This window comes from Drosophila takahashii, chromosome 3L, assembly GCF_030179915.1.
Source record: "Drosophila takahashii strain IR98-3 E-12201 chromosome 3L, DtakHiC1v2, whole genome shotgun sequence".
In the NCBI taxonomy this organism is placed as follows: domain Eukaryota; kingdom Metazoa; phylum Arthropoda; class Insecta; order Diptera; family Drosophilidae; genus Drosophila; species Drosophila takahashii.
The window spans coordinates 5,775,984-5,792,474 of NC_091680.1; the positions used below are offsets into that span (position 1 = coordinate 5,775,984).

The window sequence follows — 16,491 nt, forward strand, 5'->3', positions numbered from 1 at the left end:
TTTGTAGAACTTGAAAAATGTTGATATTATCGATATTTTTCAAACATTGATGTTTATGGGAAATATCTATGCTATCGAGGAAAAAAAGTAATATCTAAAAAATATTATTATAATTATGTTTATAACAAAAAGTCAGAAAAACATCGATATTTTCGATAAACATAGGGGTTTGAACAATATTGCTGTTTTCTGACCTCTTAGTATAATCATAATTATAACATTTTTTTAAAGTTTTTTTTAAATTTTCTTTCCTTGAAACATCGATATTATCGATACAATATTGTAAAAATATCAAAAAAATGTTATTTTTTAAGCTCTATTATCTGAACTACTCACCTTCAAAGGGATACAGGGCTCGACATGTGCCTAGTGGATTTAGGGTCTCCACTTCTGTTTCATAGTACGTCTCATCGCCAATCGCATTCTCATTGGCACTGCCCTGTCCCGATCCTGGCAGGGATGTGTGCGAAGTGCCCAGGCCGCTCTCGGGACTTGCCGAACTGCTGGATTTCACCATGGAAAAGGCAAAATGAAACGAAATATTTGAAGAAGTTGCAATTGTCACATTATTAAGTGTCATCATGTTTGGTGTTTGAGCAATTAAAGAATCAAAAGTAAAACTACAAATTAAAAGTTACTGCAGAATGCTAATTAAATTTTGTATCTTTTTTTTTGGGCTTATTGTGGACTTTCTGGGCTGTTATTAATTTATAGATTTTTGGGAATGAGTGGATGTAACCAACACCAAAGAAAATGCCACACACCGTGAAGAGTGCAGTGATTGAGTATGATTGAATTAAATAATACAGATTACAAATATGCGATGCCAAATCATAATGCTACGATAATATGTAGGTACGAGTATAATGTATGTGGGTGAGATAGATATATATATATTTATAAACATTGAACGTAGACTTATGAGTGTACCCGTTATTGTTATTATTATGCCCATTTTGTATTTGCGCCACATTATCCTCAGAATCTGACCTGCTTAAGCTGCCAGCGTCATCGGGCTGGTCGTCGCCATCATCATGATGGTCATCGGCACTGCCATTGGAATGTCTGAAAAGGGGTATTATTATTAAATATTTAATTTTTCTGGTTAAGATAATGCTTGAACAAAAATCGAAATTTCGATATTTTTTAAACATCCATATTTATCGAAAACATCGATGTTTTTATTATATAAAAATCGATACTGTTTTATGAATTGATATAGGTTTAGGGTTAAGTTCTAAGCCAACTCACCTAGAGGTTCTGTGACCGTTCTGCAATTGATTTCGACTCGCCTGTGGACTACTGGCGGCCACCGGCACTTGGCTGGCCTTCTCCAAGTAGTCCTGGTACTTCTTCAGATCCACCTTCAGCTTCTCCAACTTGTGTTCCGACTCGTTCAGTTGTCCCTCGACGGTCATGGGATTGCCCAGCGATGAGTTCGCCTCATAGACGATCTTCATCTTCATTAGGCCATCCCGGGCTTTTGTTTCCTGGGCGATATTCTGCGACAGTTCGGCAATCTTGCCCTGCAGTTTCTTTCTCCTCTGATTAGGTGGCAGATCGCTAAAGTCCTCCTTTTGCCCGTCAGCAGTCAGGGAATTCTGTGGCAATAAGAGCTCCATTAGTTAATTGAATTTAAAGAAACACATCATGATATCTTTAAAGGCGAATGCACAATGAGTAATAGAATACAAATCAGGACTAAAAGGACAAGACATTCACAAGACTCAACAAGAGTTGCACGCAGTGATTAGAATCAGTACAAAACAACAGAAAATCAGAAAGAAATATCAACAAACCAAAACAATACAAGTATTTTGATAATCCAATGGAACCGCTTTCGACATCAATCAAACCAGTTTCTAAATCAACAGGCCATCAAATAAAACCGTAAAGAAAAGTTATGGAAATGGAACAAAAATGAAAATAAGGCGATAAAGACATTCAATCATGCGAAGGGATTTTCGAGAGATAATGGGCACATAAAATAATAAAAAACAGAAAACGAAACTTTACAACTAAATAGAATTTAAATATGTGTAAGTGGTGTGCAGATGTGCCTTTCAGCTAGTTAGCTAACAATTTACTGCTTAATTTAAGGTCTTAAAAACATTTGAGGATAATTGGTGGTGTTTTTATATTTTTAGAACTTGACCATTTCTAATCAAGCCAAGAATATGCCGATCGTTTAAAGTGAAAGTTGCTCAGACTATTATTATTTAATTATTATTATTATTATTATTATTATTAATGGAAACGATATGCTATGCTAGTGATGGTTAGATTCGTATTTGTAGCTGATTGTGATTAGTAGATAGCGAGATAGTGGTGTTATTAAGATTAATCGTAGGGGGCTAGTAGTTTAGGCTAGGCTTAGTTAGAGTTAGTTATTTTAGTTGCAATAGAGAGAGCTGAAAGAATCATCATACCTTCATGGTGATACAGGCTTCAATTATCTGCCGTTGCTATTGGCAGCGAATTGATTTAGTAATTTATTTTGTAGGTTTGTATTTTTTGATCAAAAATTGTATCACATGTTTGTGTTTGGTGTTCGTGTGATTTAAAGCGTTTTAATCATTTCAAAATCGAATGGCAGCAACAAATATGTGTACAAAAGTAGAAATTAAGAGTTAATCAATTAATATTTGTGAGTATATAGAAGAAGCTTTGGTTTTTGGGATAACTTTGCAGTTGGTGAGGGGAAAAAAAATCAAGACACAAAGTATTAACAAATGAGACACACAAAACATGGCAATTCATAAGCAATGGAGCGATGTATGTATAGATATGGAAATGTCGATCTGGTAGTGGATTATATGCATGGAGAGGACGACACGAATCGAGGGGACTTTTTGGACACTTGGTACTTACGGCAACAGATAGAACCAGAGTCCAAGTGAAATAAAGATATGGTAATCGATAGAGAGATTCGATCAAATTAATATAGAAATAGAACGGAAAAGAGAGAAGACTGGATGAGTAAACCATAAGGAGGAGAGACAAACCATAACCAAGACCTACGACTTATCAATAGAACATCGAACTTAACAACTAATCAAGAAGCATCTCAACTCAAGAGGCTGGTGCACAGAATGGAACGGACAACAAGTGTGTGGAGAGAACTGAAAACTCTGGACGACAGAGAGAGAGAGAGTCAGGCAGTAGAAGGTAGAGCTTGATAAAATATCGACATTTCGATATTTTTTAAACATTGATGTTTTTCTGACATTTTATTATAAATATTATTATAATTATTTGAAAATGTCGATATTATCGATAAGATATTGTAAAAATATCGATATTTTTCAAGCTCTACTAAAAGTTCCAACCCATTTTGGGCCCCCGAGAATTGGCCACGGACTCCCTCACCTTGTTGCTGCCGAATATGTTGAAGATGCCCACGCGCTTCCTTAGTTTGTTGGCACTCATCGTGCCCTTGATGGTCAGGTGGTTCGTCGAACTGCTGTAGTGCGAATCCTGCACGGAATCCGGATCGCACTTGGACAGATCCTCGAAGGGTATGTCCCTTGGTGGCGTGAAGCCCGATTGGTATCTGAAAATGTTGTAATAAGAAGTTAGTTTTAGGTTTATCGAAATAATCGATTTTTGCGATATTTTTTAAACATCGAAGTAAATAACAAACCTTTCTATGACTTTGAAGGTATCCTCCTTCTCGTTGATCGACTCGCCAGCCTTCACAATGCCCTCCATGCAGCGGGCAATGATGGGCGCCACCGAGGACTCCACATCCGCCGCTCCCACGATGAACTCCCTGAAGCCACGGGTGCGCTTCTCGTCCAGCTCCTGCAACCGATTGAGTACGGCCGGCAGCAACATGTTAAAGTGCTGCTGCTGCAGATTGTTCGTCTTCTGCAGCTGATTGGCGTACTCGTTCTTGGCATCGTCCGACTGCTGGATCTTCGACGTCATCACGTTCTTGTAGCGCTCCACCTCCGCGCGGCTGAGATTGAGGTCCATGTCCGCCCGCTTGTAACTGTCCACGGCCTTCTCCGAGTCGCGGTAGGCCTTCTCGTAGTTCCGCTTGGCCCGGTCCAGCGAGGAGAGCTGTGAGGTGAGGTTCTGCTGCAAGTTGGCACCATCGCTAAGGCATTTCTGTAGGAATAGGGATAAAAATGGATTAGTTACATATATATTTACCCTTATTGGGGTATTTACCTTGCGTTCTTCGCGCAGTGTCTTGGACAGGAGCGTCACTCCCGCGATGACCGCCACCTGCAGGGATTCGGAGACCACCTCGCGTTGTCCCGCCAGATCGCCCACCTCCTTGAGCAGATTGCGGAACGCTTGCACCGATGTGAATCTGTGGAATGGAATGGGAGCATGTGAATCAGTTCGACCTACGCCAATTTACGCCTCAGGAGTACTACAAGTTTTAGTGCACAGAGAAAAATTATTTTGAATTTAGAAATATGAAATTAGAAATAAAAAAATTTGGAGTAAATATTAAAATACTGAAAACAAAAACTACGTTTTAAAAATCAATACAAAATATATAAAAAAAAATATTTTAAAAAGTTTTTTAATTACATTTTAATTTAAACGAAATACATTTTTATTAAATTTCAATTATTTTCAGTAAAATTTTTTTACGTGAGGAAAAAACACTTATGAATTTAAAATATTCCATAATATATTCCATTATATTATATTAATTCAGTAGATATTAAAGTAACACCGAAAACACCATTTTTTATTTAAATACAAAAATTTTTAATACATTTTTTTAAAAAACGTTTTATAATCTCAATAAAAATAAGTTTTTTGTAGATTTTTTTTTCTTTATGAGGTCTGTTTAAATTCATACATATTTTTCTCTGTGGAGTCCTACAACTTTGTTTATGAACTTAAGACAGTCCATAGTCGAGGGCCCGATTTATGGAGCTCTCGGATTGACAGAGTTGGACACGCGCTGTGGAACGCCCACGCGGTGGAGTCCGTATTCCGTCCGTCGTGGTCTTTCTATGTGGTTTGTCTATCATCGCCGTCTGTCAGAATGGCCACTCTATATGGCCGGAGGAACGGGCATAAATTTATGGATTTTACAACTGAATATGGCAAAGCGCTCGGCGTTTCATTACCAAGTCTCTTCCACTTGGCTATCGCCTCATTGTCATGTTACACACATGCCACATATTCACAACCAAAACATGGATCTATTTGCGGGTCATGATGTCAGTTTGCCAGTTGGAGCCAGAGATTTGCATGGCGTGTAATTAAAAAACTGAGATTCCCAGACCACACACACACACCCACTTTGTGGAGTGGAACTACTTGAATCTCAGCCAGGGGCAAAAGTGGATTTTTCCGCGCAAATTGAATGGCACACAGCACGCACAATTAGAGCAAGAGTCATATGAGATTATCCCAACCCAATCCACTTAGCACATTGCCGCCGACAAATATGGCAAACAAAGTGCAACAAATTACGGATAATTTTCCAAAACATTTAACAAACGAATAAGGCAAAGAAAAAATCGTAGTAAATTGTATATTGTATATCGTTTCTTTTTGCTTACTCATTGTCTTCCTCCTCCTTCTTTTTGGGCTGGTAGTTTTTCACTAGGCGCCTGCAAGAAAAGAAAAAATACGTTAAAAAAACGAAAGGTAAATCAAAAATCATGGCATTAGTGAAACTTTGTTTATGCATAGAAAGAAATAATAATAATAATAGTGGCAGCAGCAGAAGCAGCATTTGCATTAACACGAGACTTTTCATTTTGCGATTGCCAAGGCGGCGCACGCAAAAGATTTCACTGCGCCGCGCATTTTAATACAGTTTTTCCTTACAGTTTCATGCGGCGGCTTTGTGGTCTAGTTGCCACTGCTACGGGTACGAGTACTCTCATCCAGACTCCAGCTAAGAGTACAAGTACACTGGGAAAATTATGGGACTATGGAAGATTATGTTTTGATTTTTACGAATTTAATTTAAATATTTATAAAATATAGAAATATTTGTTAAACATTTTATTTAATGCCTATTTAAAATTTTAAGCCAACGATTTCTCATAAGAACGTTAAATTTAGAATAGGTGTTAAATTAAGAGTATCAAACCATACTTTAAATTGCTTTCTTATTTACAACCAATAATTTAGGTGTTCTTGAGATGATTAACTAATTAGGGATGAACTATAGTTTATAAGAAAAACAAATGGTGTAGAAAGGCTTCTGATATATTATTGATTCATTGGTATTTCTATTTTTACACATTTAAGATGTGTTAAAGATATTATTGATTTTTTTTCACTATTCAGAAAATTGTGTTATTTCAGATATGCTTTGTTTTTCTACATACAATACATTCAAACATAAATAGGTTTTTAATTAGTACATTTGAAATAAATTTCCATTTTGGATTTGAAAGCGCTTAGATATTATATTACTTCTTTATGCATATCTACCTGTATCTAATTTGTTAAAAGTTATAACCCTAATAGACCCGTATATCTTGGACATATTGCCGTCTTAATTCAAAGCGCCACGCCTTCTTTTCGAGTGTATGTACTACTGCACCTCAACGCCGCAAACAACGTTAGACGCGTAATGATAAAGTCATTAAAACAAGTCAAGACGGTAGCTCCCAGCCATATCAGGGGCCACAGTTCAGTCCCACCAACCAACCATCCGGGGAGCTAGCTGGTTTGCAGAAGAAACTAAAACTGAATCTAAAGCTGAGAGGCTGAAGCTGAAGCGGAGTCATCAAGCAAAGCTCCGACTCATTGTGGGAACTTGGTGGCAGTGGGAAACCAACCAGCAATTCCCCCCGCAAAAACACAAAACACCTTGACGGAGGGGCAACATAATCTTCGCTTAAATTAAACAATTATGACGGACTGACAGCTAGTAACGACGACCCACGCTGTTGGGCAATCGTCTGTCTCTGGGTAACCGAAGCCTAATCCCATTAGGTCCCCACATGTCCAGTAATTTACTTTTCTGTATTTTCTGGGGGCAGCCAGATGGGGATTGTCGCGTGTCAATTGCGTGGGGCAGGTCGTGGTTTTTACTCGGGTGTCACTCAATTTAGTGCAATTTACGGATACAGAGGGGTGCAGCTCTCGGCTCTCTAAAACAAAATTCCCCGGCCACCATAAACATATATCTCTAGACATAATTGAAATGCGCCACAAGTATATAAATGCACACAATTAACTATTTACGATTATTGTTTATGGTTTATGGTGTATGGCGTCGTGTTGTTCTGTCGCCATCGAAGACTGGTCAGAGAATATAATGTACAAGACAAAAGACTTGAATTAAATACGTTTTAAATTGTATTTTAGCCTGGAAAGGAGCCTGCTGGACAGCTGGGCCAATCACTTACAAGTGGACGACCTTGTGCCTATTTTTCTTGGTTGCTTTTTTGGCTCTTAACGAATTTACATTAGCGAGAACATTATTCGCCGGCTAAAAGCCAAAAGACATGCCACAAATGGGTGAGGCCAGATGCAACTCGTAAAAAATTGTTCAACACCAAAAATATTTATATTTAATTGGCTATTTGTTAAGGCCAAATTTGGAGGCGCTTTGCAATGCCTTACAGAGTATTTTGAAAATAAAATAAAAATAAAAAAATCTTTCATAGTCCCATAAAAATATTTGTTTTAACAAGATAACTTTATCATTTCATAAACCTAAAAGTTATAAATCATTTAAAATAGGTCAAATCATCCGTAAAATTTCTTGTTAAATCATTTCCATTTAAAAATGTATTATCTGCCTCTTTATCCCCTTATTTATATTCAGCTATTTATGGTTTTTATTGAGGACTCACCTTAATTTGCCGGCATATTCCGTTTCTATGGCCACTCGATCGCGTAAGAAGTTGGCATACTTGTCCAAAGCATCGATGCCTCTGTTTGTGTGTATCGCAAGATATTCGCTTTGATCCTGAAAATATGGAGGAGAGACAGATGGAATCTATTAGAAACGAAGCTGAATAAATAACACTTAATGCCTTTTGACATTGAGCCAAGGCAAATGCGTAGATCGCGATTAAAAAGAGGAGAAAAATCGAGAACAGCGCAAAAAAAATAATACGAAATTAATCTAATTTTTTAATTAGCTAAAGATATAGATATAGCTAAATGAAACTGCGTAGCAAATGGAATTCACTTATACTCAAGCACTGTGGATAAAATCTATCCATTATACAATGCCATAATGAATCGCTTTCAAATCTTTCAAAAAACTTAACCATTAACTCATTAGCCTTAAATAGGACTGGACTGAATTTTAAACGCTACTAGTTGACAATCTATATTGTGTGATTCAATTTTTAAATTATGGTATGGGGGTATTTGCAAAGATATGTATCATTAGTTTACCGCTGACACAAATATGGGCAGTCACTTCCTCCTCTTTTGAGCGTTATGACATAATATGGGGCTATTTTCTTTCGTTTTCGTACTCTTTCTTCGGCCGCCTGTCTTTGTGGGCAATTTGCAACACTTTTCAATACTCTGTTTGTCAATAGAGAAAAAGGCGAGAGACCCCTAACAACAATCAAAACAAACTGCGCTCCACTTTTGATTTTATTTTCGCACGCTGACAAAAACAACAACATCAAAAGACGGCTGCCGTTTTGGCCGAGTTAGCTGGCAATCACGCCCCCAAACGCAATCATCGGTGGCAAGCAGATTTGAATTTAAAGTAAACTCAAAAAAATACAAAAATAAAAAATTAAATAAAACTGAAAAACGGCTTAAATGGCACACAAACAAGACGCGTAGCCAATTTGCATTTGAAGTTCAGAGAAGGCAGAGGAGTCGAGACAAGAAATTAACATCAATTACATAATGAAACCCAGTTCCGATCATGGCCAAAAAAAAAACATTTTCAAGCGGTAAATTGTCGAAAATTTACGCTGTCTGTATTTTTTTGGTCTCTTCTTTTCAGTGGTCTTGCCAAATTTTGTAATTTTGCTTCAATGTGATTATAATAATTTCAGTCGTTAACAGTGAAATTTGGCAACGCTTTAAAGTTCGATTTTCCCTAAAAAAAAAAACGTGCCCACCGTTAATTAAAACAATTGTCAATTACGTTTTCAATACGACATTAAATCGATGACATTAAATCGAGAGTACGTTTGTAGAATTTGTTTGATTTGGTTGTTTATTTTGTCAATGGCTTTTTAAATTTCTCGTTGACTTGTAGCCCCTTGCGTCACCGAAACCAAACTTTCACCCGCTTCAAGGTGCGGCACATCTTGGCAAACACACTCAATGAAAAGCGTTTTCGCGTGGAAAATAGAGAGAAAAATGGAAAAGTGTCAGGCGACAAGGCACAAATGTCATGCGAGGAGCTGCAGTAATTGAGTTGCAACCGCCGCCGAGGGCGTTGCCTTCCACGATGTGGGTGTAGGAAGCCATAAGGACTCGGATTCGACTCGACTCGGTCTCGGTATCGAAACTGGGCCTATAAAATACGTCCATCTGTCACTTGTGCCCCTGGGAAGTTAACCGTTTACATAATCGAATGCCTGACATGCACACAGAAAAATATATACTGGAAAAATAATATTAAAAATAGTTTGATCAACACCATAAATAAGTTAAAAATGTTGTAAACTATTTATAAAGTATTCAGTACTAAAAATTCTTATTAGGAATTCATTAAAATATTTTTATAAACATTTACACATTTTAAAAATATTACAAATAAATTATATATTTTATAAGTTATTTGAAAAATATTCAGTATTTTTAGGGTGAAAATAAGACTTCTCTTTCTTGCATAAAAACACTAATACAATTTTTTTTTACTAACAGAAATCAACTGTAGAAAAAATATATAACTCAAGAATTAGGTTAATATTTTTTCGGTGCTTTAAATTTTCCATTAACTACATTCCGCTCGACAGAAAATCAAATCAAATTAATTTACTTTTCACAGTAACAGAGTGCGGTGGTGCGCTTGCGCAATATTCCCGCCCCTCCCCACGCCGGCGGGAAATTGTTTTTCCAATTGATCTGCTTCGAGACTACTACACCCATATATAAATATGTATATATCCAGCCAGGGGTATGTGCGTGCCAGTTTTTCCATCTTGTCTGATTAAATGGAATGGCAAATTGCCTGGCGTTTGTTAGGAAAGGCAGGAAAGTTGCCATTAACGCTATTGATTTATATAAATGTTTAATGATAGGCCGTCAGATTCAAATGCATTCAGATTGAGATAAGTTTATGCTGTTGTCGCCGAGATTATGAGGTGAGAAAGGAATGTCTGGTATGGTTCTCTATAGACGATCAATCGATCGATCGATCATCGATCATTGATTACGAGGAGCTTTGAATGTGGGAAGCACTTATGTTTGCCTGATATTTTTCAGAGTGAATTTCATTTCTATGGTTGCCGAGAGGCCGAACATGATCGCTGTCGCTCATCCAACGGGTCTGTCGGTCTGACATTGATAGACGACTCTCGAGGTTATTTTGCCAATCGGATCGCATTGTTGACCTTGACCGGTTGGCGATGCCAAGATCGGATGAGGCGGCAGTCGTCTGCGCATATAAGGAGTGTATAAAATGAAAATGGAATCAAGGGTCTTTTTTTTAAATTGTCTTCAAAGTGGGGAACACATGTGCTTCGAAAAAGGGGTGCCCATCTCCCATATCTCCCCTGCGGGTTAATGACATTAAAATAATATTTATTTATTTAAGCAGGCAAAAGAGCCGGAAGATTAATGTCACCGCATCCCAAAAAGCTGGCTTGGCTTTGGCCAACACCACTAACAAGCTGGCCAATAAATCATGGCGAAAGTTTTACATGGTGATGCCCCCATCATCATCATCATCTGATCATCATCGTTGGGATGTCACAGAGTTTATTAGCAGAAGAGGCCCCAATCCGAAAAACGCATCCAACGCAGCCACCAATCCCGATTCCCATGATGACTTTCACTTGACACAAGTTGGCTCATCACCGTCATCTCGCGGGGTTCGTCAAAAACAATCAACAAAATGTAGCAATAAGAATGGAAGAGCTAAGAAAAAAATACAATACAACTCTTACAAGCAAAACAATGACAATAAAAGCAATAAAGAAATTAACAAATTGCTGGCGAGGCAAATAAAAAACATTGAAAAGTGTTAAATTCGATTGAAGATTGTCATCGATTGTTTGGGTTCTCTTTTCTGTAGTTTTTTCTTGGTTTTTTTTTGGAAGGGTAAGTGTGAGCAATCAATATTGTGGATTGTGAGGAATGTGCGATGGGGCACCCAGTTTATAAGGGCATTCCATTAAACCATCAGTGGGTCAAGATTGAAGGCTGATCCGATTGATTAAACGCATTTGTCGCCGTTTATTTGTTCAACACATTGCATTGTTCTGTTCACCATCAATTTAATCGTGGTTCGGATTCGTTCCGATTCGTGTTTTCAGGGCTCGTGACATTCGATCAAAAAGAAAAGGCGGGTAAAAGTGGAACGAGGACGTGCTCGAAGTGGTAAATATTGCTGATAATTGAGGAAAGTATTTATTTGATTTCTTTGTAATGCAAGAAATATGATTAAAATATTAATAATTTAAATCCACTTTGGAGTATTCCCTTATATCGATTAGTTATATAGAGGGCACTGAAAAAAATAGACTAGGTAAAAAAATATCTTTTTATTGAACTCAGGAAGCGATTAAATAAAAAAATAAATATTACATTTAATACTTGAAACTATTTAGGCCAAGGTAAAATGTTCTATTAAAATATTAAAATTAAAGATCAATCCTTAACGGATGTAAAATGGGAAGTTATAGTTGAGTAAGAAAATAAACAACCATGTCTTTTATTTACTATATGTATGAGTAATAAAAGCAATATCATTTCAGGAACCCCCTTGTTTAGCGTTTTCTAGCTATCAGTTTTCTTTTTCTTGAGGTTGAAAATTTATCGCATAGGAAGTACTTACTATGTTTCAACCGCAAACCCCGTTAACAGTAGAACACCCTGATAACTAGTATTTCGTGTATAATTTATGAGATAGTTGCATTAGATAATGTCAATACCCCTCGGCGATCTAGTTTAAAAAAAGTAGAGGTAACTACTATAATCAGGGAGCTGGAAACCAGACGATTGCACAACAGTTGCAGTTCGCAACGGTAAAGGGAAATCTGCTTACTTGGCCTATAGACCCCATGCGGCCTGTCAATTGCAACTACCTTTATGCAACCTACCACCAATGAATGACTGCCGAATGCAACTGCAACAGCAACACACAAGAGGGTGTCAATTGAAGCAGAAAGCGTTGACGTCGTCTGTCTGGCATTTGTCTATCTCTCTCTATATATACAAATACTATATATATATATCTCCACCGATCGGTTAATACTTTTGTGTACAATATGGTTCCTGTTTGCATTACAATCGAAGGAGTGCACTCGACCAGAAACGTTGGCTTCCTTTTGCCTCGGTTTTGGCTTTGGCTTTTGTTTTTTCTCATTCAGCTTTTTTATAGTTTTTCAGCTTTTCAGTTTTCCAGCGATTAAAGGAGAGAGACCCAGTTTGAACGACCGACTAACCGAGCTAGCTGGCAATGCCAACGGCTAAAACTAAAACTAAATAAAACTGGGTAACAGGTGCACACTGGGGCTTTGGGCTTTGGTTTGCCAGCAACGATTTTGTTACCACCGCCGGTTTCTTGCTTTGTTTTGTTTTTCAACTGCGGTTTTGGAAGCCATAGGCAGTGGCTCAAACAAAAAAATGGGGTGGCTTAAACAACGAATCTAACCATTAGTTACTACACTTGGCAACCGAAATGGGTGAAAAGAATGGAAAATCTCAAGCTTTTGTTAGGATGAATCATCAAAACATTTACACACCCCAGGATTATTCATTAACAATTAGTAAACTTGACATTTTCTCAGTGACTCTTTGTTATACAAAGAATTATTCATCATCTCCACTATCTAAAACAGAATTATCTAGAATTATCTTCTTCGACGACAATCAGATTGTGAGTAATGTTACATTATAGGCTTACTTATTTAAATATTAAATATCATTATTACAATGCAAATGCTTATCTTGAAATAAGCAGTCTAAACTCGTAATCTTTATAAAAAAGCAATAAATATAAAAATGTTTATATAATGAGGGTAGATTTTTTCCAGGGGTTCTAAGCTTTGCCCAAACCGTAAGAGCTGGAATAACTAAACTTGTACACCACATTTCTTAGGTGCAGATGAGCACTAAGTTCAAAAATATCCACCAACAAAACATTTAAAAAAAAAAAAGCAAAAAAATAAATAGAAATTCTTTCAGATAGATACAATTAATGAAATACATTTTTAATGCATTTATTTCTAGCAGTGCATGGAATGATGAATTCTTTGAGAGGAACAGAAGCGAATGAACAACGGATTCAGCTCATGGGCAGTGCGCTGAATGGAAGTTCCGCAGCACGCGTTTTTATCTGCAACGGACGTGGCACGCAAACAACACAACGCAACAGCAACTTTAGCAGCAGCAGCAGCAGCAGTAGAAACATGTACAACAGCAACATATTCATTGCAGCTGATAAGCAGGGGAAGTAATAATATACACAAACATATATGGTAGGGATAGGGGGAAGTAGGGGGGTATATACATATCATATCGATAGTGAAGTTGACCGCCCGGCATGACGATGAATTGTTTGTTGTATTCGCTGCTGCACCCAGTCGACATTTAGTGGATGACGATGATGTTCGCTCGTTCGTTTGATGATGACTGTTCCCTTGGCCGACGCAAATTGACATTGCCCCCAGTGAGTGCAACATGCAACTTGTGGCGGCATGTGTCTATATGTCTATTGGCTTCCGCCACGCCCCTTTTTGCCGCCTCCTCTGTGTAGTGTTATTTTTTTTTTATTTTTTTAGTTTAGCATGACAACGTTTGGGCGGCGGCGGCGCCTTTGTTTGTCGTGACGCTTAATGAAAATGTTGTATATGTGAAAGCTTTACAGCCACTTTTTTCGTTTTTTCTTTAGCTTTTTATCAGTTTTTCCATTAAGCCAGGTCAGTGCGATGACCCCGCCGAATCAGTCGGCTTTAAATATTAAGTTTATAAAGTTTAAGACCCCCAAATTATATTCAAAGTGTGTGGAAAAAAATAAAGTTTGACAAGATTTTAAGAGGAAGCGGAATTTAAAAAAATATACATTTTATAGTTAGTAGGAGACTTTTTGTGGTTACGGATTAAAATGTCACACAAATGATTTTTTTCTGATTAAAGCTTACAAAACATTTTTCATATTTAGAGAATTACAAACTAAATATGTCATACAAAAATACCCACATGAATAACAAACTTCAAGAGCAATTTAGTGGCGGTTTTCCGCTTAAATTTTCCGTAACAATTGCAAAAGACAATGAGTGGGAGACAAAACGAAACTAAAGAAGCAACTCCTGACCCGTTTTCTTTTGCCATTTTCCATTTCTATTTATAAGCGGCTTGGCTTTTCTTGTGTTTTTCTATTTTTTTCTGCTCATTTTCAGTTAATTTGCTGTAACGATTTTCCGCCTCAATGCTGTGGAAACCGTGGAAAACTCTGCTCCCATTTCCCGCCCACTCCACTCGGGATCTATATTTACATGTCGTTTGCCACTTCCTCTTTATCACCCACTACCCTCCACACACTCACCACTAGCCGCAAATTGTTGTTGACAGTGGGAACCCAAAATTAGCACATTAACCCATTGGTGGCGTTTTCTGACGTTTTGTGCCTCTCTATTGATTAAATAACTCATTCTATTTCGCACACATAAATCGATATTCAGGTCAAGTCGGTCAACATCAAACGACAAGTTTATCCAATTAGATCAAAAAGTACAGTAGTGCCCAGCAAAATGCATTTCATTCATAAAAGGAATGAAATAAGAAATAAAAGAATTTCAAATCGCCAAAGTGGCTAACAAATTGGCGCAGTTTGATAATTACACATGTAAATATGCAATCATGCAGGCGGAATGAATAAATGAATAAATCAAGCGACGCCTTTTCACAGTTAAAAATGTGGAAATTCCACAGAGGCGGCGGAAAACGAGAAAACCGAAACATGATCTTGGCCAGAAGCAGCAGCTCGAGCGGATAATGCTCATGGTTGCAAAAAAAAAAATAAAAATAAAAAACAGGAAGCATAAAGCATTGGCAAGAATGAAAAAAAAGAAGAAACACATGTATCTTTCTGGCTATCGTGTGTGAACCGTTAGTCACCGCAATGTTGTAATCATAAAAATACTTGAGCCACATCGTTTAGTTGAACTTTAACTTTCAACATGGCCAACAGAAGAAGAAACAGAAGTCGAGAATTGCCGCCAGCAGAAGCCGTTGGTCATGTACTGCTGAAGAGTTACGGGTATTCTTCCCAGACTCCAAGATCATTAGAGATGGTGGATGTAAATGAATAATATGTGGCCTCCAGGTTGAGCCTATGATTGCTGATGAATAGCTTCTTGGGCCGCACTACTGATTGTCTTAAAGATCAAAGGTTCTTCACTGCATTCCTTAACTTTTAATATTTTAGGAAGTGAGGTGGGGGAACTTTTAAATAAATGAGCATTGATTTGAACTCTGTAATTAACTCTTAATCCTAACTTTAAAGTTTAATAACCTTTCAAGATCTGTATAAGTATTTTTTAAAGAAATATTATAGTTGCAAGAATATTGAATATTGAGATAAAAGTGTGATTATTATAAATATTCCAAATATACATTTTACATTATATAATACATTTGTTAACACTTTTGAGATGGCATCTAATTAAACGAGTGATGTTGTTGAATGATGTTTTAATCGATATGTTTTATTTTTACTACTTTAATCACAATCACGAATTTATTAATATTTATTTATATTTTTGCACTTATCTTTTTTTAATAAAAAGTGTTTATCTAAATTTATATTTTTAGTCCTGGCTCAACCTTTTTTAATGAGATCTTAACCCCATTTTTTCACAGTGCACTACCAACTTGTTTGGGCCACGATCCGATCTCGATCAGCTCTATCTACCGCAAGCAGTCGAAGCTCAATTGCATTTCGGTTATGCAAAGAATCAAATCACATTTAAGCGGCGACATTTAATTGCAAACTGGTTGTCCAGTTAACCACCTGCGGGGCATTCTTGTCAGTGGTTTCAGCCTTTCTGCCTTCTGCCCCACCAACCAGGTATTTTCACACACACAGTATACACTCCACACACTAGCTCACCCAAAATTCCACATGGCTATCCCTGAGATCCAAAATGGTTGCAACTCCGGATTCGCTGAGGCTGCGAGCCGCATTCAAATAGCCGAGCAGGCAGTTCATGTTGAGAGCCACGAACGAACTAATTGACCAACTGTTCAGCCAGTTAAGTGGTCTCCAATGACCAGAAAGAAAAAAGTGGTAGAAAAGAGGAGGAGGAAAAAATGTTCCCGAGATAAGCCAAGAATTTCAAAACACGAGGGAGTGTGCTCTATAGATATAGATAGTCTTTGCAGAATCTAAAGCTCTTC

The 16,491-nt window shown here is 37.4% G+C and overlaps 1 protein-coding gene across 8 annotated transcripts in view; it reads right to left on the reverse strand.

Moving 5' to 3' along the window:
* Positions 1 to 16,491, reverse strand: part of Cip4 (formin-binding protein 1-like Cip4) — a 38,665-nt gene that overhangs the window by 1,629 nt on the left and 20,545 nt on the right. Inside the window, exons 3-11 of one of the 8 annotated variants that reach the window (XM_017158782.3) lie at positions 7,797 to 7,912; positions 5,538 to 5,588; positions 4,177 to 4,321; positions 3,644 to 4,113; positions 3,370 to 3,553; positions 2,430 to 2,465; positions 1,252 to 1,601; positions 991 to 1,065; positions 337 to 500 (exon numbers count right to left, since the gene is read on the reverse strand). In XM_017158782.3, coding sequence (XP_017014271.2) covers positions 337 to 500; positions 991 to 1,065; positions 1,252 to 1,601; positions 2,430 to 2,465; positions 3,370 to 3,553; positions 3,644 to 4,113; positions 4,177 to 4,321; positions 5,538 to 5,588; positions 7,797 to 7,912 — 1,591 coding nt within the window. Of the gene's footprint in view, positions 1 to 336; positions 504 to 930; positions 1,066 to 1,251; positions 1,602 to 2,429; positions 2,466 to 3,369; positions 3,554 to 3,643; positions 4,114 to 4,176; positions 4,322 to 5,537; positions 5,589 to 7,796; positions 7,913 to 16,491 lie in introns of all 8 variants that reach the window. The other 7 variants (XM_017158781.3, XM_017158778.3, XM_017158777.3 and 4 more) reach the window with 7 other exon arrangements.